The sequence below is a fragment of the Prunus dulcis genome, chromosome 3 (assembly GCF_902201215.1).
Source record: "Prunus dulcis chromosome 3, ALMONDv2, whole genome shotgun sequence".
Lineage (NCBI taxonomy): Eukaryota > Viridiplantae > Streptophyta > Magnoliopsida > Rosales > Rosaceae > Prunus > Prunus dulcis.
In genome coordinates, this window is record NC_047652.1 from 7,977,253 (window position 1) to 7,990,980 (window position 13,728).

At 35.8% G+C, this 13,728-nt stretch overlaps 1 protein-coding gene across 2 annotated transcripts; it reads right to left on the minus strand.

The window, feature by feature from the left end:
* Positions 1-1,454: 1,454 nt before the first annotated feature.
* On the minus strand, positions 1,455-6,528 carry LOC117622165 (trimethylguanosine synthase-like). Of its 2 annotated transcripts, none has more exons than XM_034352742.1 (7): positions 6,338-6,528; positions 5,642-5,882; positions 4,818-4,953; positions 3,951-4,042; positions 2,269-2,392; positions 1,935-2,099; positions 1,455-1,575 (listed from the first exon to the last, which is right to left on the minus strand). In XM_034352742.1, exons 1-6 carry the CDS (start codon positions 6,513-6,515, stop codon positions 2,010-2,012), a joined length of 861 nt encoding a protein of 286 aa, XP_034208633.1. In that variant the 5' UTR covers positions 6,516-6,528; the 3' UTR covers positions 1,455-1,575; positions 1,935-2,009. The 2 variants fall into 2 exon arrangements, with proteins under 2 accessions (XP_034208633.1, XP_034208632.1); XM_034352741.1 differs by having other exon boundaries at positions 6,317-6,528.
* Positions 6,529-13,728: the final 7,200 nt, after the last annotated feature.

The following is a 13,728-nucleotide window of genomic DNA, read 5'->3' on the forward strand; positions in this document are numbered from 1 at the left end:
CCGATTGCCTTCGTTGGACTCTGCCATCAATCTCCCCTCGGCCAGTTGAGACGGAGGCAATGGGACGAATGAAACCAAACGTTTTGAAGATGGTTTGAAGACCCGACAAGACTGTCGGACCTTGACATTATCATTGCTAAAATATCTGTTGGTAGCAGTGATGATGAGATTCTACAGTCTCTTCTTGCACATGATCAAGCATGCAGTAGCATTCGGCTCACAGATAACCTTGTTGGTCAATTGTTCCATCGGTTTAAGAATGATTGGAAGTCTGCATTGGGTGTGTTTAGATTGGAAAAAGGTATTTCAGGCATTAATGTTGAAGTCAGGCTCGGAAAAGAACCATTTATGGGGGAGGTTGCGGGGAGAAAATCTGCCGTTTCATTGGTTGCATACAACCGGTTACACCTAAAAGTTTTTTGGTCGATCTGCATTTAGGTTTCTGGAGTGTCCGGCAGCAACTGGTGTAAGGTGTGGAAGGTTAGGGATGAAACAGGTTGTTCCAAGAATTAAATCATCATGCTTGGGGAATGGGAATGAAAACGTAGGCTTTATAATCATCATTCTTGTTCCAAGAATTAAATCACTCAAATCTTGGCAAGAGTATATCATACTTGTGCAAGTTCTCTCTTTTTTGTCATAGAAGCTTCTGATAACTTGCCTTGCAAGTTGCAGCTATGATTTGTAATGCAATCTCCGTGGTATGTTAACAATTCATCATCATCACTATCATTAGTTCATTTATTCAGCAAAGCAATATAGCAAATGATGTTTACCTTAACAAAATGTATTATGAAAAACATTATTGATTCCAGCTTAAAGTACACGTACACTCGTCTTGATGTAGATTCTGAGTGTTTTCTTTTATTTACATTTGGACTTATTGTTTCGGCACTAGAAATGCTAAATCCAATCTCTGGGGCATGCGTAAATGAGTTTTTTATTTATTTATTTTATTTATTTATTTCAGTTAATGCTAATCAAGGCCGAGCAAGCAAATGCAGTGTAGGCCAGTTGGTCAAGACAGTGTGTCTGCTATCTTGCACTTGATTTCGAACTCCTAGTTTAGAATATCGCCCCTCAAAATAAATAGAGAAGGCTAAGAAAAGCCAATTTATTTGATTAGAGCTGAATGTAGAGTGCAGGTTTCGTTGTGTTCATCCAACATATTGAGATATGTTTGAATTTTTTTTTCTTAATGAAGGAAGAACTCTAACCTGGCCCTCTTCCAACATTGAGATATGTTCAATTTTTGGTTCTAAAGAGAGAATTTGTTTTTGGAAACCTTTCTTAGTAAGTTGGCTATCATCCACGGAGCATGTCATTTTTTCAGGAAAATAACAACCCACAAGCCCTCAGTTTAACTAAAGCAGTACTGGAGGGCGAGAAAATGAGTTAGGATCAGGATCGGTCAAAGATTTGATCCCCTCTAATGTAGCCACACACACACCCAAAAAAAAAAAAAGACAACTAAGCATCTTCAAGAAGTATGATTGCCAACAACTGAACCTTCTCCATATGTTGGCCGTATTCAACTAAACAACCCTCAAAGCTTTTCTTTGACATTTAAAATTAGGGAGATTCACTATTATACCCAATATGGGGGCCCAAATTATAAAAATACCCTATATAAAATGGACTTTAGAAACACACCCAAAACCCATTTACAACATAACAAAAAAGCTTTTAACTTCTTATAAATTACAAAACTGCCATCAATTTCTTAAAAAAAGCCCAACCCCAAAATCTCATAAAAATACCCAAAGCACTCAATAGGGCATCAAAGTAATTTAATAATCAATATTAAATTCAATAAGGCTAGCTATCATTTTTTGGGTTTTTTTTGGGTTTGTTTATAGGAATTCAATTGTGTAGGGTTTATTTATAATATTAGTGCTAGAAAAGGGTATATCACTAAATATCTCTTAAAATTATGCTACAAATAATTCAGCAAGTGATTAACGTCCTTGATATACACTACAGTTGGGTCAACTCATAGCTTAGAAAGATTATGATGACCCACATTGACTTGATGCTGCAGTGCCACCAAAGTAGACAGTTACACCCTTTAAATTGCTCCTCACATAATTTTCTTCAATCTGCAAAATTAATATTGTTCAAGGTCGACACTAAAATTAGACTAGAGATCGAACAAGGTGTTCAAACTGCAAATTTCAAAATACACACAAGAAAGAACGAAAAACCACGATACTATAGACAGTTTCCATGCATAACAAAAAAAAAAAATCTGTATGGACAGGACCATACCTCAACTTGTAGAGGAGGAGAAGACAACCAACAGAGTTCTTCCACTTGGAGCAAGTCTACATTCTGAGGTAAGAACATAATGATGTTGGGCGTTATCGCTTGAGCAGCTTGAAATATTGCATACCTGTGCATTAAGAGTTGAATAATTATATTGAAAACAAAATAGATAATGTAGACAACATAATTAAAAGTAGACAGTCAGACTACAAAATAATTATTTCATTTAGTTTTGTTGGAGAAGTCCCCAGGGACCAAACTACTACTCAATGTATAAAATAGAGGGAAAATTAACCACAAAATAGATCAAAAAGCTCCCAAAAGCCTAATCTATTTCTGGTTGAAAGTGCTTGTTTAGTATTAGAAAGAAATTCTGGTTTTAATTCAATAACCAAGCCTGACACAACCATACAAATGATTTGAGTTCATACAAATGAACTTAGCAGAACTCAGTTCATAACATTGGTAACGAAAGTAAAATAGTTATCACATGACACCAAAGACAATTGGATTACTCTTAGCATTTACGCAAAAGTTCAGGCCCAATTGATTGGAGTTGGAGACTACGCTCAATGTCTGAAGAATGAGAGGGAATATATCTATAGTCATAACTTTTAACTTTTTTTTTAACTTTTTTGTTTGATAGACTGTTAGATGTGCACTGTCTTCATGATGACACAACTTATATTTCTGAACTAAAGAGATACTTGTAGAAATGCGTAGTTCACACTGTCCCACAGATGACTCAAAATTGATATATATAATGCTACCTAGTAGTTTGTGTGGGGGGAACAAATTACAATCCAACACGAGTATGGATTTGAGTATTAAGGGGTGAGGGGGAAACAAATCAGGCATTACAATTGAAACCATGCACAGAAAAGAACCAATTTACGGGTGAGGTTGCAGGACACTAAGAAATTTCACTTCAGGGTTCAGGAATGTCTGCAGCAACTAAACTAAGGACTTAACGATTTAAGAGGTTAGGGATTGATGGCCAGGAACAAGCTGGGGACAAAAAGGTAGAATGTATACTCACCATGGTTGTTACAAGAGTTATATCACAAATTTGATAAAGCAGCATCATCTGCAAGTATCACTAAATAATTTTTTATTTTTTATTTTTTTTAATTTAGACTAAAAGAGCAACAATAACACAAAGGCTTCCACCACACTCAATCCTACAAGGACATGGGCCTCAACTCAGAATGTAAATGACCAAAAAATTAAACACAGTAGGCCCCGAACATCAAAAGAATAATTGTAAGACACTAGGTGAGAACTACAGCCATATCCAGCAAATCTAGAAATTCAAATAATATACGCCTATCATTTTAAAAACATGATCATTAAAAAAAAAAAAAAAAAAAAAGGTACTTATATAATTGAAATTTCTTAGAGAGAATTTCAATCAGGTCCAAGTTGAATTTTGACTATTTTTACAGTTTTTTTTTTTTTTTTTTTTGGTTGAAGCTTCTGTGAACTCCGTGGTATGTTAGAGCTTAAATATTCCAGCTATGACTATAATTTTAATTTTAAGTTCGGTTGCCTGCCTCACATCTTTAATGTAAGCTCCACGATATGTTAAAATTTATCATCACTATCATAGTTCATTTTTTAAATAAACTAAAGCAGTGAACGTTAACTCTAATCACACAACATAAAATGAAGGTATAGTTACATACCCATCTTTTGGCTTGAGTAAGTCAAGTGTAAATTTCTTCACCCATTTGTATGATGGGCCTCCCCAAGGTGGTGAAAGAAACACTACATCCCCCTTACAAAATTAAGATGCAAAATGTAAATCATTAATTCCATCTCAAGCTATTACAGAATAATTAATTCAAAAGTTTTTCATATTAAAAACAAAAGTGCGCAAATTTTGCACATATTTACGTATTCATTCATTTGTTAGCTCCAGATACAAATGAAATTTATCAAATATCATACCGCATCAGGTCACATAATAAAAACATTATAAAAAGATCCCAACAAAATCTATGAAAGTTCATCTCAAAGTACAGTTAACAAACTCATGGAACCAGACAAAGCCTTTCTACTTACCATAAAGAAAAAAGGTTTAAATACACTAAAACATATTTACGAGTATTCATAAATTAAAACTCTTCTTATATTGTCATATGCTCATAAACACAAGATCTGAAAGCTTGCACATATTCTGACAACATTAACTCAGTTTGTTTAACTTCACTTTTTATTGAAAGTAGTAAGAACAGATATATCAACAAACTAAGAACCTTTCTTCCTGATTATTTATATGATAACAATTGAACACAGAAGTCAATCAGTTCACCTAAAACCATCAACACATGTGACAAACCATCGACAAAAGTCCTCAGCATATATTGAAACACTGAAAATGAGAAAGAAGGTTATCTCAATGACTGAACTTGCAAACTCAAACTGACAAACTAATCAACATGGAATTGCCTTCAAATGAATCTCCATGCTTGCACATCAGGGAGTTACATTCTCAAATGAAGAATTATCTGAAAGGTTCTCAGCAATTAGTACAGATAGGAAAGCAGTACCTTCAATGATGGTGCAAGTTGGAAAAAGTCTCCAACAATGAAATCAATGTAATCTTCCACTCCATATATTTTAGCATTGTTAATGGCCATATCAACTTTAAGGGGATCAATTTCAATAGCAACAACATGATAACACCTAAGAGACCAAAGATAAAAATTTATTAAGCTCATACACTTCAAAAGCCTCTCCAAAAGGCATAAAAAAGGCCCTTGGATATAACAAAGGTCCACCTCCTCGTGACCATAAAAGTCCATCTAGGAGAGTTCAAGACTCAAAACCAGAGATAAATTTATAATTGATCAACTATAAAAGTTTCCTATAAACTGATGCAAATAGCATACAATATGATAAGGAATAGGACATTTGGTCCCCCATCACCACCTCCGATATACTAGTACCCTGCTGTATTTTTCAATATGACCATAGCATTTACTACTATTTAACTGGTCTAGAAGTAAACTTCTCCCTCAGGTGTCCATATAAGACACCAAACATCAAATGGCTCGCAGCTTAAATGCATATTTTATTAGATTCCATTCAACCAGAGGTGCAATTAGGTAGAAGTTTTACTAACACGTATGTCCACCTTGAATATCCAAGCCAAGCCATAAAGCTAAGACCTTGTTAAAATTGGTTGCCAAGTAACTAATAATTTGCTTGAATCAGCACCTCATTTCAACAATTCCATAAACAAGATCTTTTCAGAAGAGAGTTTTGGGACTTTGGCAATAAACATCCAAAAAACTCCTAATTGGAAGAACAAAACATCAAGAATACACAAAGTTATTGCATCAAAATCAACAACCAAACTTGGGGAGCTTACATTGAAGCAAACTGAATGGCATTCCCGCCAACGCCTGCAAAGCAATCGATGACAGTTGCATTTTCACACCTCTTGGCGTGGGTGATTGCAATCTTTTCAGGTGTGACAGAGTACCACCCCTGTTCATCCATTTTGATCCCCTCATCGTATCTCGAAAACAGATCATATCTCTGAAACCAATACTTCTCAACAAGGGGAGTCAACCCTTCTTCAAGAAATTTCCTTCTCTTCTGAATTTGACCTGAGAAAACAAGGAACCATAAAAGGGATTATTTCAGCTGTGTTTGGGTGCCAAGAAACTTTTAGTAAGAGATTAAAAGAAAAGGGAACCTACAAATTTCCGTTTCATATGAACTTCAGATTCAGATGACAAACAAGATAAAGAAATTGCAAATTTAGCTGCTTTTGGTTGTCAAGAAAATTAAATGAAGTGAAGAAAAAATTAAAAAAGAAAATTAATTTATATTGTGGAAGTCCGACGAAAGAGTTCAAAGTTTGCTTTAGAAAAAAGGAATTTGCTTACAAAATCTTTTAGTATTGTAGTTTCAAGTAGCTGGAAGTTTCGAACCCCAAATGATTAATTTATATAACGCAAAACACCAAAAGAAATATAATTTAATTTTCTCCAGTTTTCCTTCATTTTCTGGGACACCAAACAGAAAAGACAATGATTACGTGGCAGGTGTAAGAGCTTGCGTTTATTAGGACGACAAGTAGTGCTTCGCCGCCTTGAAGCCTTCTTCTGCATCCTCGAAGCTGGAATGAGAGCGGGAACGGAAGAAAGAGGGGTGCTCTCAACCTCTGACACTGCCAAAAACCCAGCAAGTTGAGTGAGTCTTGTTTTGTTGTTTTGGTAAAAAGTTATTTTCGCCATGTAGTTCGTCACTTTTACCTATTGTTTCAATCTGGTTAAGTTTGTCCTTCTGTTTTTAATTTGAAGCAATTTAAGGATAATTTTTAATTTTTGTCTTTTTTTTTTAACTTCTCTCAGTTGTGGAGGGGCAATTTGGTTAACAAATTATTAAAATTCCATTCATTTTAAAAATAAATATTAAAGACTAATAAAATAAAATCTTAAAATTGAAAAAAAAAAAAAAAAGAAGTCCCATGCACACCACCCACTCATACTTCCCACCGCCTTGTTCATCAAACCGAGAGCATCCTCCTCACCAGCCAATCATCAAGGCAAAACCTTACCAGATTTGGCGGACCACCCCCAACCTTACCACAGGTTGCCGTGCCTTATTGTTTGTTTGAATTTCTTACCAGTTGGGTAAGTGGAGCTCTAAATCCAGAAAGCACTTAACAACTATTCGAGATGCATTTTCCAAGCTCGACAGTTGACCGTTTCATGTCCATGTGTTCCATGAAAAGCACAATATTTGTTGGTATTCCTCTTATTAGGTTCCTTTTCAAAGGCAGAGGCCTCTTCAGTCATGGTTTGTCTTTCACCTGGGCCAGGATTTGATGTATCAAGATGGTGAACTTTGTATAGCTCTCATTTGTCGGAGTGCGTCCTTGTGGTTGCGCTTTGTACTTGCTATTGTTCTTGTCACTGATCTTGTCATTTCTCTGACCTGTCTGCTTGGAGGTTAGTCAACTTGCTTGGCAACCTTTTTCGTGACGATTCGATTGTCATCCCAGAGCACATAATATTTAGCGATCTCGAAGACCTCTGCCAGTGTTTGGCTGGGAGCGATAGTCAGCTCGCGGTACATGTCGTGCTCTTTTGGCAAACCTTTTTTGAAAGTTAAGGACGTGATTCGGTCATCGCATCCTACGATGTTAGCTTTCTCTGCTTTGAAACTCTTGATGTAGTCTCGGAGAGACTCATCGGGCTTCTTATGCATATTTAACAGGTGGTCAGCTTGTTTTTTGATCGTCTAGTAGGAGGTATACTCCTTATTGAAGATAAAGGCCAGCTCCTTGAAGCTGCTGATCAACCTAGATAGTAGGGTATGGAACCAATCTTGAGATGCTCCCTGCTCATGGCATCCTCATTACGAACACCTTACACATCAGTGCATCTTCGGACTTGTAGAGAATTATGACACTTCTAAAATGCTTCAGATGGCTCTTGGGATCAGAATCCCCTTTGAATGACGTGAAAGATGGCGTTGTGAATCGTCTTAGTGGGGCCACCTGCTGAATCTCATTGGTAAATGGAGAGGAGTTTACTTGGTCTACCTCCTTGCCCATGACATCCTCTAAGTCTCATCCAACCTTGACATCTCGGAGTTGGTCATTCACAAGTTTTTCAACATCTTCTACTCGCAAGGGTTGTGGCTCACGTCGGGGTCTTTCATGAGTGGGTGCATCAGGTCTTCGGTTGGATAGGTAGAGGAGAGGGTGGAGAGTGTTTTAGGAGTGAAGTCTTCGCTGGTAATAGTTGATGGTTGCCAGATTGAGAGCCTGAAAGTATGGCACTGCGAAGCTATTTTTGGCTTAGGGGTTTTGTCGTCGATTAAGGGTTGGGGTTTGTAGAGTGATGAGAGAGGGAGATTTCGAATGTGGTGGCGCTGGTCTTCGTGCCCAGATGGTGACGAATCACCAACGAGAATGACGAGAGGATTGGGGGAGGGAGAGAGAGAGAGAGAGAGAGAGAGAGAGAGAGAGAAGGTCTAAAAATTAAAACACATTTTCAAAAATGATTTAAAACACTTTTTGGTTTCTCTCTGTGTCTCTCCCTCCTCAGTTCTCTCTCTCTCTCTCTCTCTCTCTCTCTCTCTCGTGTTTTAAGTCGGATTGGAGCTCACTACGTATCTATGAACTCGTATCGACAAGCTCTATGCAATAGTGTGACTCGATTCCCAAAAAAATTCCTAAATAAAAATGACCGAAATACCCCTACCATTAAGGACAAATATGTAATTTCACAAATAAAAATAAATAACTAGTGATTTTGAGACGGGGTGTTACAATTTGGATTACCCCACATCCTACAAGTGCTCATCCAATGGTCCATAATATTGGGCGCAAACATGCACTAGGTCCACCGTAGAATTTTCGAAAGAACCCATCCAATTAGTCAAGTTCAATGCCTACGTACTAACATCAAATTGAGCAATGCCCGCATTTAATTGAGCAATGCCCGCATTTCAATAACTAAAGTTTCTTTGTTTATTTTTTATTATTATAAAAACCAGAAGTCCTATTTGAAACTACTTCATATTTATGGTTTTTTTATCAAATAATTATGGTCGATTATATGCTTAAGTAAAAGTTTATGGAGTAAAGACACATGCAAAATTTGAGGGTGTGTATAATTTACTCTATTGTAATTTTTCTTTTTATATTAATAATCTTTCTAAAAATTACAGTAAAGCACGACACAACTTATTCCGACTAGATCTCCTTATATCAAAGATCAAGTGTTGGTCCTTCCATTCAACATTCAACTCTGTTGGTCCTTCAAATTTGGCGTTCAAAGGTTTTGTTCAAATAATATGATACAACTATAGGATTTCTCACAGTGTGCACTCCATTTTCCTCGAGCCAAACAAGTGAACCAAATGAAACTTCACATTTCTCATTTCTTTTATGTTTGCTTGCAACCAAGGGGAGGTATCTTATAGCAGTGTAGCTAAGAAGTCCGAGTGTCATATCCACAGACAGCGGTGTAAAGAAAATAACAGAGCTGAAACAAAACAATTAAGATAGAGAAGTATAAGCAATATATGGTTTAAAGAAAATTTAATTGATTAAAACACGAAGGCATTGGGGTTCTACTTTTAACATAAGCATGCAACTCTTATTAATTTGATCCACAAAATATTTTCCATTGTAGTTGTTCAAAATAATTAAAGCTCTTTTTAATTTCCTTTAGAAGTATTCTAAGCATAACTTGTACCATTGGCAACAAATTATCAAAAAATAATCTTCATCGAAATTCTATTAATCTTAGTAATTCTCTCCTCTTTTAAAAGCATGAAAGTTTTTACTACACAATGGGAAAAACATGATTGAACTCATGAAATAGATTATCAAACATTCATCAATTAATTAAAAAGAAAACTACAAATTCACATTAAAACTTAAGTTTGGATCAAACTAATAAAAATTTCATACTCATATTAAAAGCTTTCTCCCTAGCCTTATCTAGGGAGTTAGTTCCCTATAAAATAAAGCTAAAACAGAAATTTAGAACTACAAAGATGGAGGAAGGAGAGAATGCTCAAGAAGTTGTGGAGCTTGGTGTGATTTTCCTTTTGCAGCAATTCTCTATTTATAGGTAAGAGAGTTGCTCTTTGTTGCATCAATTGTATTTTGCCATGAATAAATAATTTCTCACCACTTGCCGCCAGCCCACAATCAGATAGCCATACATTTGTTTATCATCTTCCAATTGCCTTTATCTATACAACAATGTTGCAAACTCCTCTTCTTTATTGGCTACATCCCATTTTCTTATTCATTTGTTAGATTACTTAAAATCTTGGTGCAGCACTCCAAGCTTTATTTTCAATATCTGCTAGTTATTGCTTCTTCTTTTCTAGGTTGGGCAACACCTCAAGCATGAGTTTGCTTATTTTTCTCTGGTGAGCATGAAAAATGTACCTAAAAACAGAAAACTGAATAAAAATAACAATATAAATTTAGGGATAACATATGTAATAATTATGTGTTTTTCACTTTATGAGTAATATTAATAGTGTAATATTGCTTCTCATTTTTCTTTGTAAACAGTAGCGTATTTTGGGACACTATAACTTCAGAATTGTTTGGTTGTGTTGAACAATAACCTTATAGATTGTATTGTCATTTCCTACATTGGTTACAACCCTTTCAAATATTTTTATATTTACTGTTTTATAATCCTTGTATAAAACAATAAAGGATAGGTAGTTCAGATCATAAGATGACTTTAGGCATTGATATTTAGATTTAATAATCTTTTTCATGTAGCCCTTGTTATAACGAAATGAGCATAGTAGATTGACATAATCTTATTGTGTTGCGTCATAAATCAAATCATGGTCAATTGCTCGGTTTGGATCAATACGACCTGCTCCCTTTGCTAGAGGTGAAGCGAGTTGAAGATCACTATCTAAAATCAGGCTAAAATTATTATCTAAATGATTTGCAGTGATTATGATGTGCTCTTAGCATAAGTGCAGCCACCCCTGCAACATGAGAGTGTTAACTCACAATTGTACGTGCCAATTAGTACTATAACAAGACAAGTACGAGGTCGTACCCACGAGGACTGAGAAGTTAAACTTAGTTACGTACTTAGATTACCCAATTCAAGAAAAACAGGATGTTAAATCAAAAATAGAATTTTAAGTGAGAGTGATTGTGATTGTGAAAACAAATTAAGCAAAACGAAATTGCAAACAAAAGCAAAGTAAACAAGTGTAACAAAAAGTGGTCTTAAGGGTTGGAAAACATATTTGGAGACTAGGGCATTTTATTCACCATAACAATTCAATTTTAGGTTATAAGGATTCATGACAAGTCTAATTTAGATTCAAAGATTGATTCTAGCTAAAGTATGATTAAGCCGTGGTGTTTGGTCCTAACCTTGTATTCCTAATTCCCTAATTAAGTCTTTGTTGTCAACCCTAAATCAAGCATCATAAATTCATTAAACATAGAAGAATATTTTAAACAACCAAGCATGTATCTAATCCTTGTTGTTTAATGTCTATACATACTCTTCCTATTCATAGTTCAATTTGAATTATGGTATATGATGTCTACTCTTAATTCCAACCAAGATAGCTAACATACAAGTTTTAATGGTGATCAATCATTCAAAGAAGCATATTAACATATTGTTGTGCGTAGCGGAAGCGGATTGCACTGGGTAGACAATACGAAACCATTGAAACAACAAGACAAATAGCAAAATAGCAAAATCCAAGAGACACGAGGATTTATACTGGTTTAGCCCATGTGTAGCCTACATCCAGTTCGAAGATGGCAAGAACTTCTGCTAGTATCCCAAAGGAGATTATAAACAAAGGAGATTAAACACTTGGAATTACAGAGTTTAACTCTCACAACCCAAATCCCAAATACACCAAAGTTACTCACACACAGATACTAAAAAAGAAAGATAGGCTACAAAGATATGAAGAACACTTATAAACAAGAAAGTTCTTCACATCACCATCTCGTCCTCACACAAAAGGTGCAGCAGCAAAGACACTATGGTGCATACGGCTTGCCCCATGACAAGAGCATTCTCTCACTTATTGCTCTCACTAAAACTGCACACACCTTTCTCTCTGCCAAGCATTGGAAAAGAAACCAGCCACTCCTCTTTGGTGCGGCACACCTGCATGCACCTTTCTTGCTGCCAAGGAAGTCCTTGATTATGCACAGCTCTAGTTGGCTGCACAAAAAACCCAAGAGCCAAAAATAGTAGCAATAATACAAGATTATTCTACTTCTATCTCTAAAGCTCACAGCTGCCACTCCTAGCAATCAATATAACTGCCACATAGCCCAAGTGGCTTAATAAATATAGTAGACAATCCGTGAATCAAGGGATAAACAATCACATGAAAATAGTGATCAATATGTAGCTAGTCAAACTTGCTTTTTCCTTTTTCCAGCTTGCTTCACATGGCTTTTGTTCTTTTTGACAAAGGCTGACTTCAGCATCATTCCCTTCCTTTGATAGCTTGCCCACTTGCTGCATGTCTTCCTTTTGTACTTTTGTTAATATAAAATTTTATCAACAAAAAACACTCTTCCTTTGCTTTCGGCAAATGCATGAGAAAAGAAAGAATAATCTCTTCCTTTCTCCAAGTGGATGACATGCAACACAAGAGAGATAATAAACAAAACAATATTTGAGCCAATGTTCAACACTTATAAGCATAGTGAATAAGAACCAGAATCTTAAATCAAACTTAAAACTTGAAACTTATAAACCCAGAATATTCATGTTAGGTTACATTGAAACCCTAGGTATGAATTTAGCTACTTATAATGTCATATTAACATAAACAGAATTGACAAAACATATGAATGCAATAAGAGTAGAAAAACCATTTTTTGAAGTTCTTGTGGTGTCCAATGCTTCATCAAGAGCTTCTCGACGTTTAGAAGGACATATGAAGGTTAATGAGGTGATTTGGGATGAGTTTGGGTGAGTGGTGATGGCTGAGAAAGGAAATTCGTAGAGAAATGGCACAGAGGATTTCTGGGACAATTTTGGTGAGTTGGGGTTGTTTGAGTTTTGGATTGATTCATGGAGTGTTTAGGGTTGTGAGAGTGTTTGAGGGTAATTTCTAAATGTGTTTGATGAATGATAGGAGTATTATGGATGAATTGTGGGAGTGTAAATCCATGGATGTGGTTGATGAATGATGGGAGTGTGAATCCCTAGATGTGGTTTTTCATTTTGGTGTGGAATGGAAGTGGTATTTATAGGGAGAAGGAAAGGGGAAATCTGAATTGGATATTGCCTCTACCAACAAAACTAATTTCACCAACTTTACCTAACACAGCAATGTTATTGAAAATCAGTTTCTTTTCTTATTTGGATGTTGCACTTCATCTTCTCTACTCACCAACAAATTCTACTAGCAAAAACAAAAGCTCATGCATAAGCATAGCTCAGCATGATCAAGCAACAATTAGCTCATGCTTATGTCAGAATAACCAATAATTTTGTGGATTCATAACTTGGATTTCCCTTCAACAAATGACGACTTTGAGCCCTCCAACTTGAAGTCCAGAATGTCATCTTTCCAACCACATATCATTTGGGCCAATCCAAGGTCAGATGAAGATGTTAGGTCCGAAACAAGTTGCTAACTCAGTCTGTAGTTTTGGACATTTTTGCACCATTTTACATATTTTTCTGTCTAAAGCCACCAATACTACCTAAAGCTTAATTAAATGAATGACAAACACAAAAGAGATTAAAAGCACAAGTTTAACTCAAAAACATAACCAAATCATAAGCTAAAAGGGTACGAAATTATATACAATTATGCACTGATCAGAGGGCAAGCTATAGATGTTCCAGATGACAAATTGTAGTGTTTCTTCTGCATAGTAAAATTTCAACAATGATCTCCTCGATCATTAGGAATCCAACCACCTACAATTAGTAGCCCTGGTGCGAT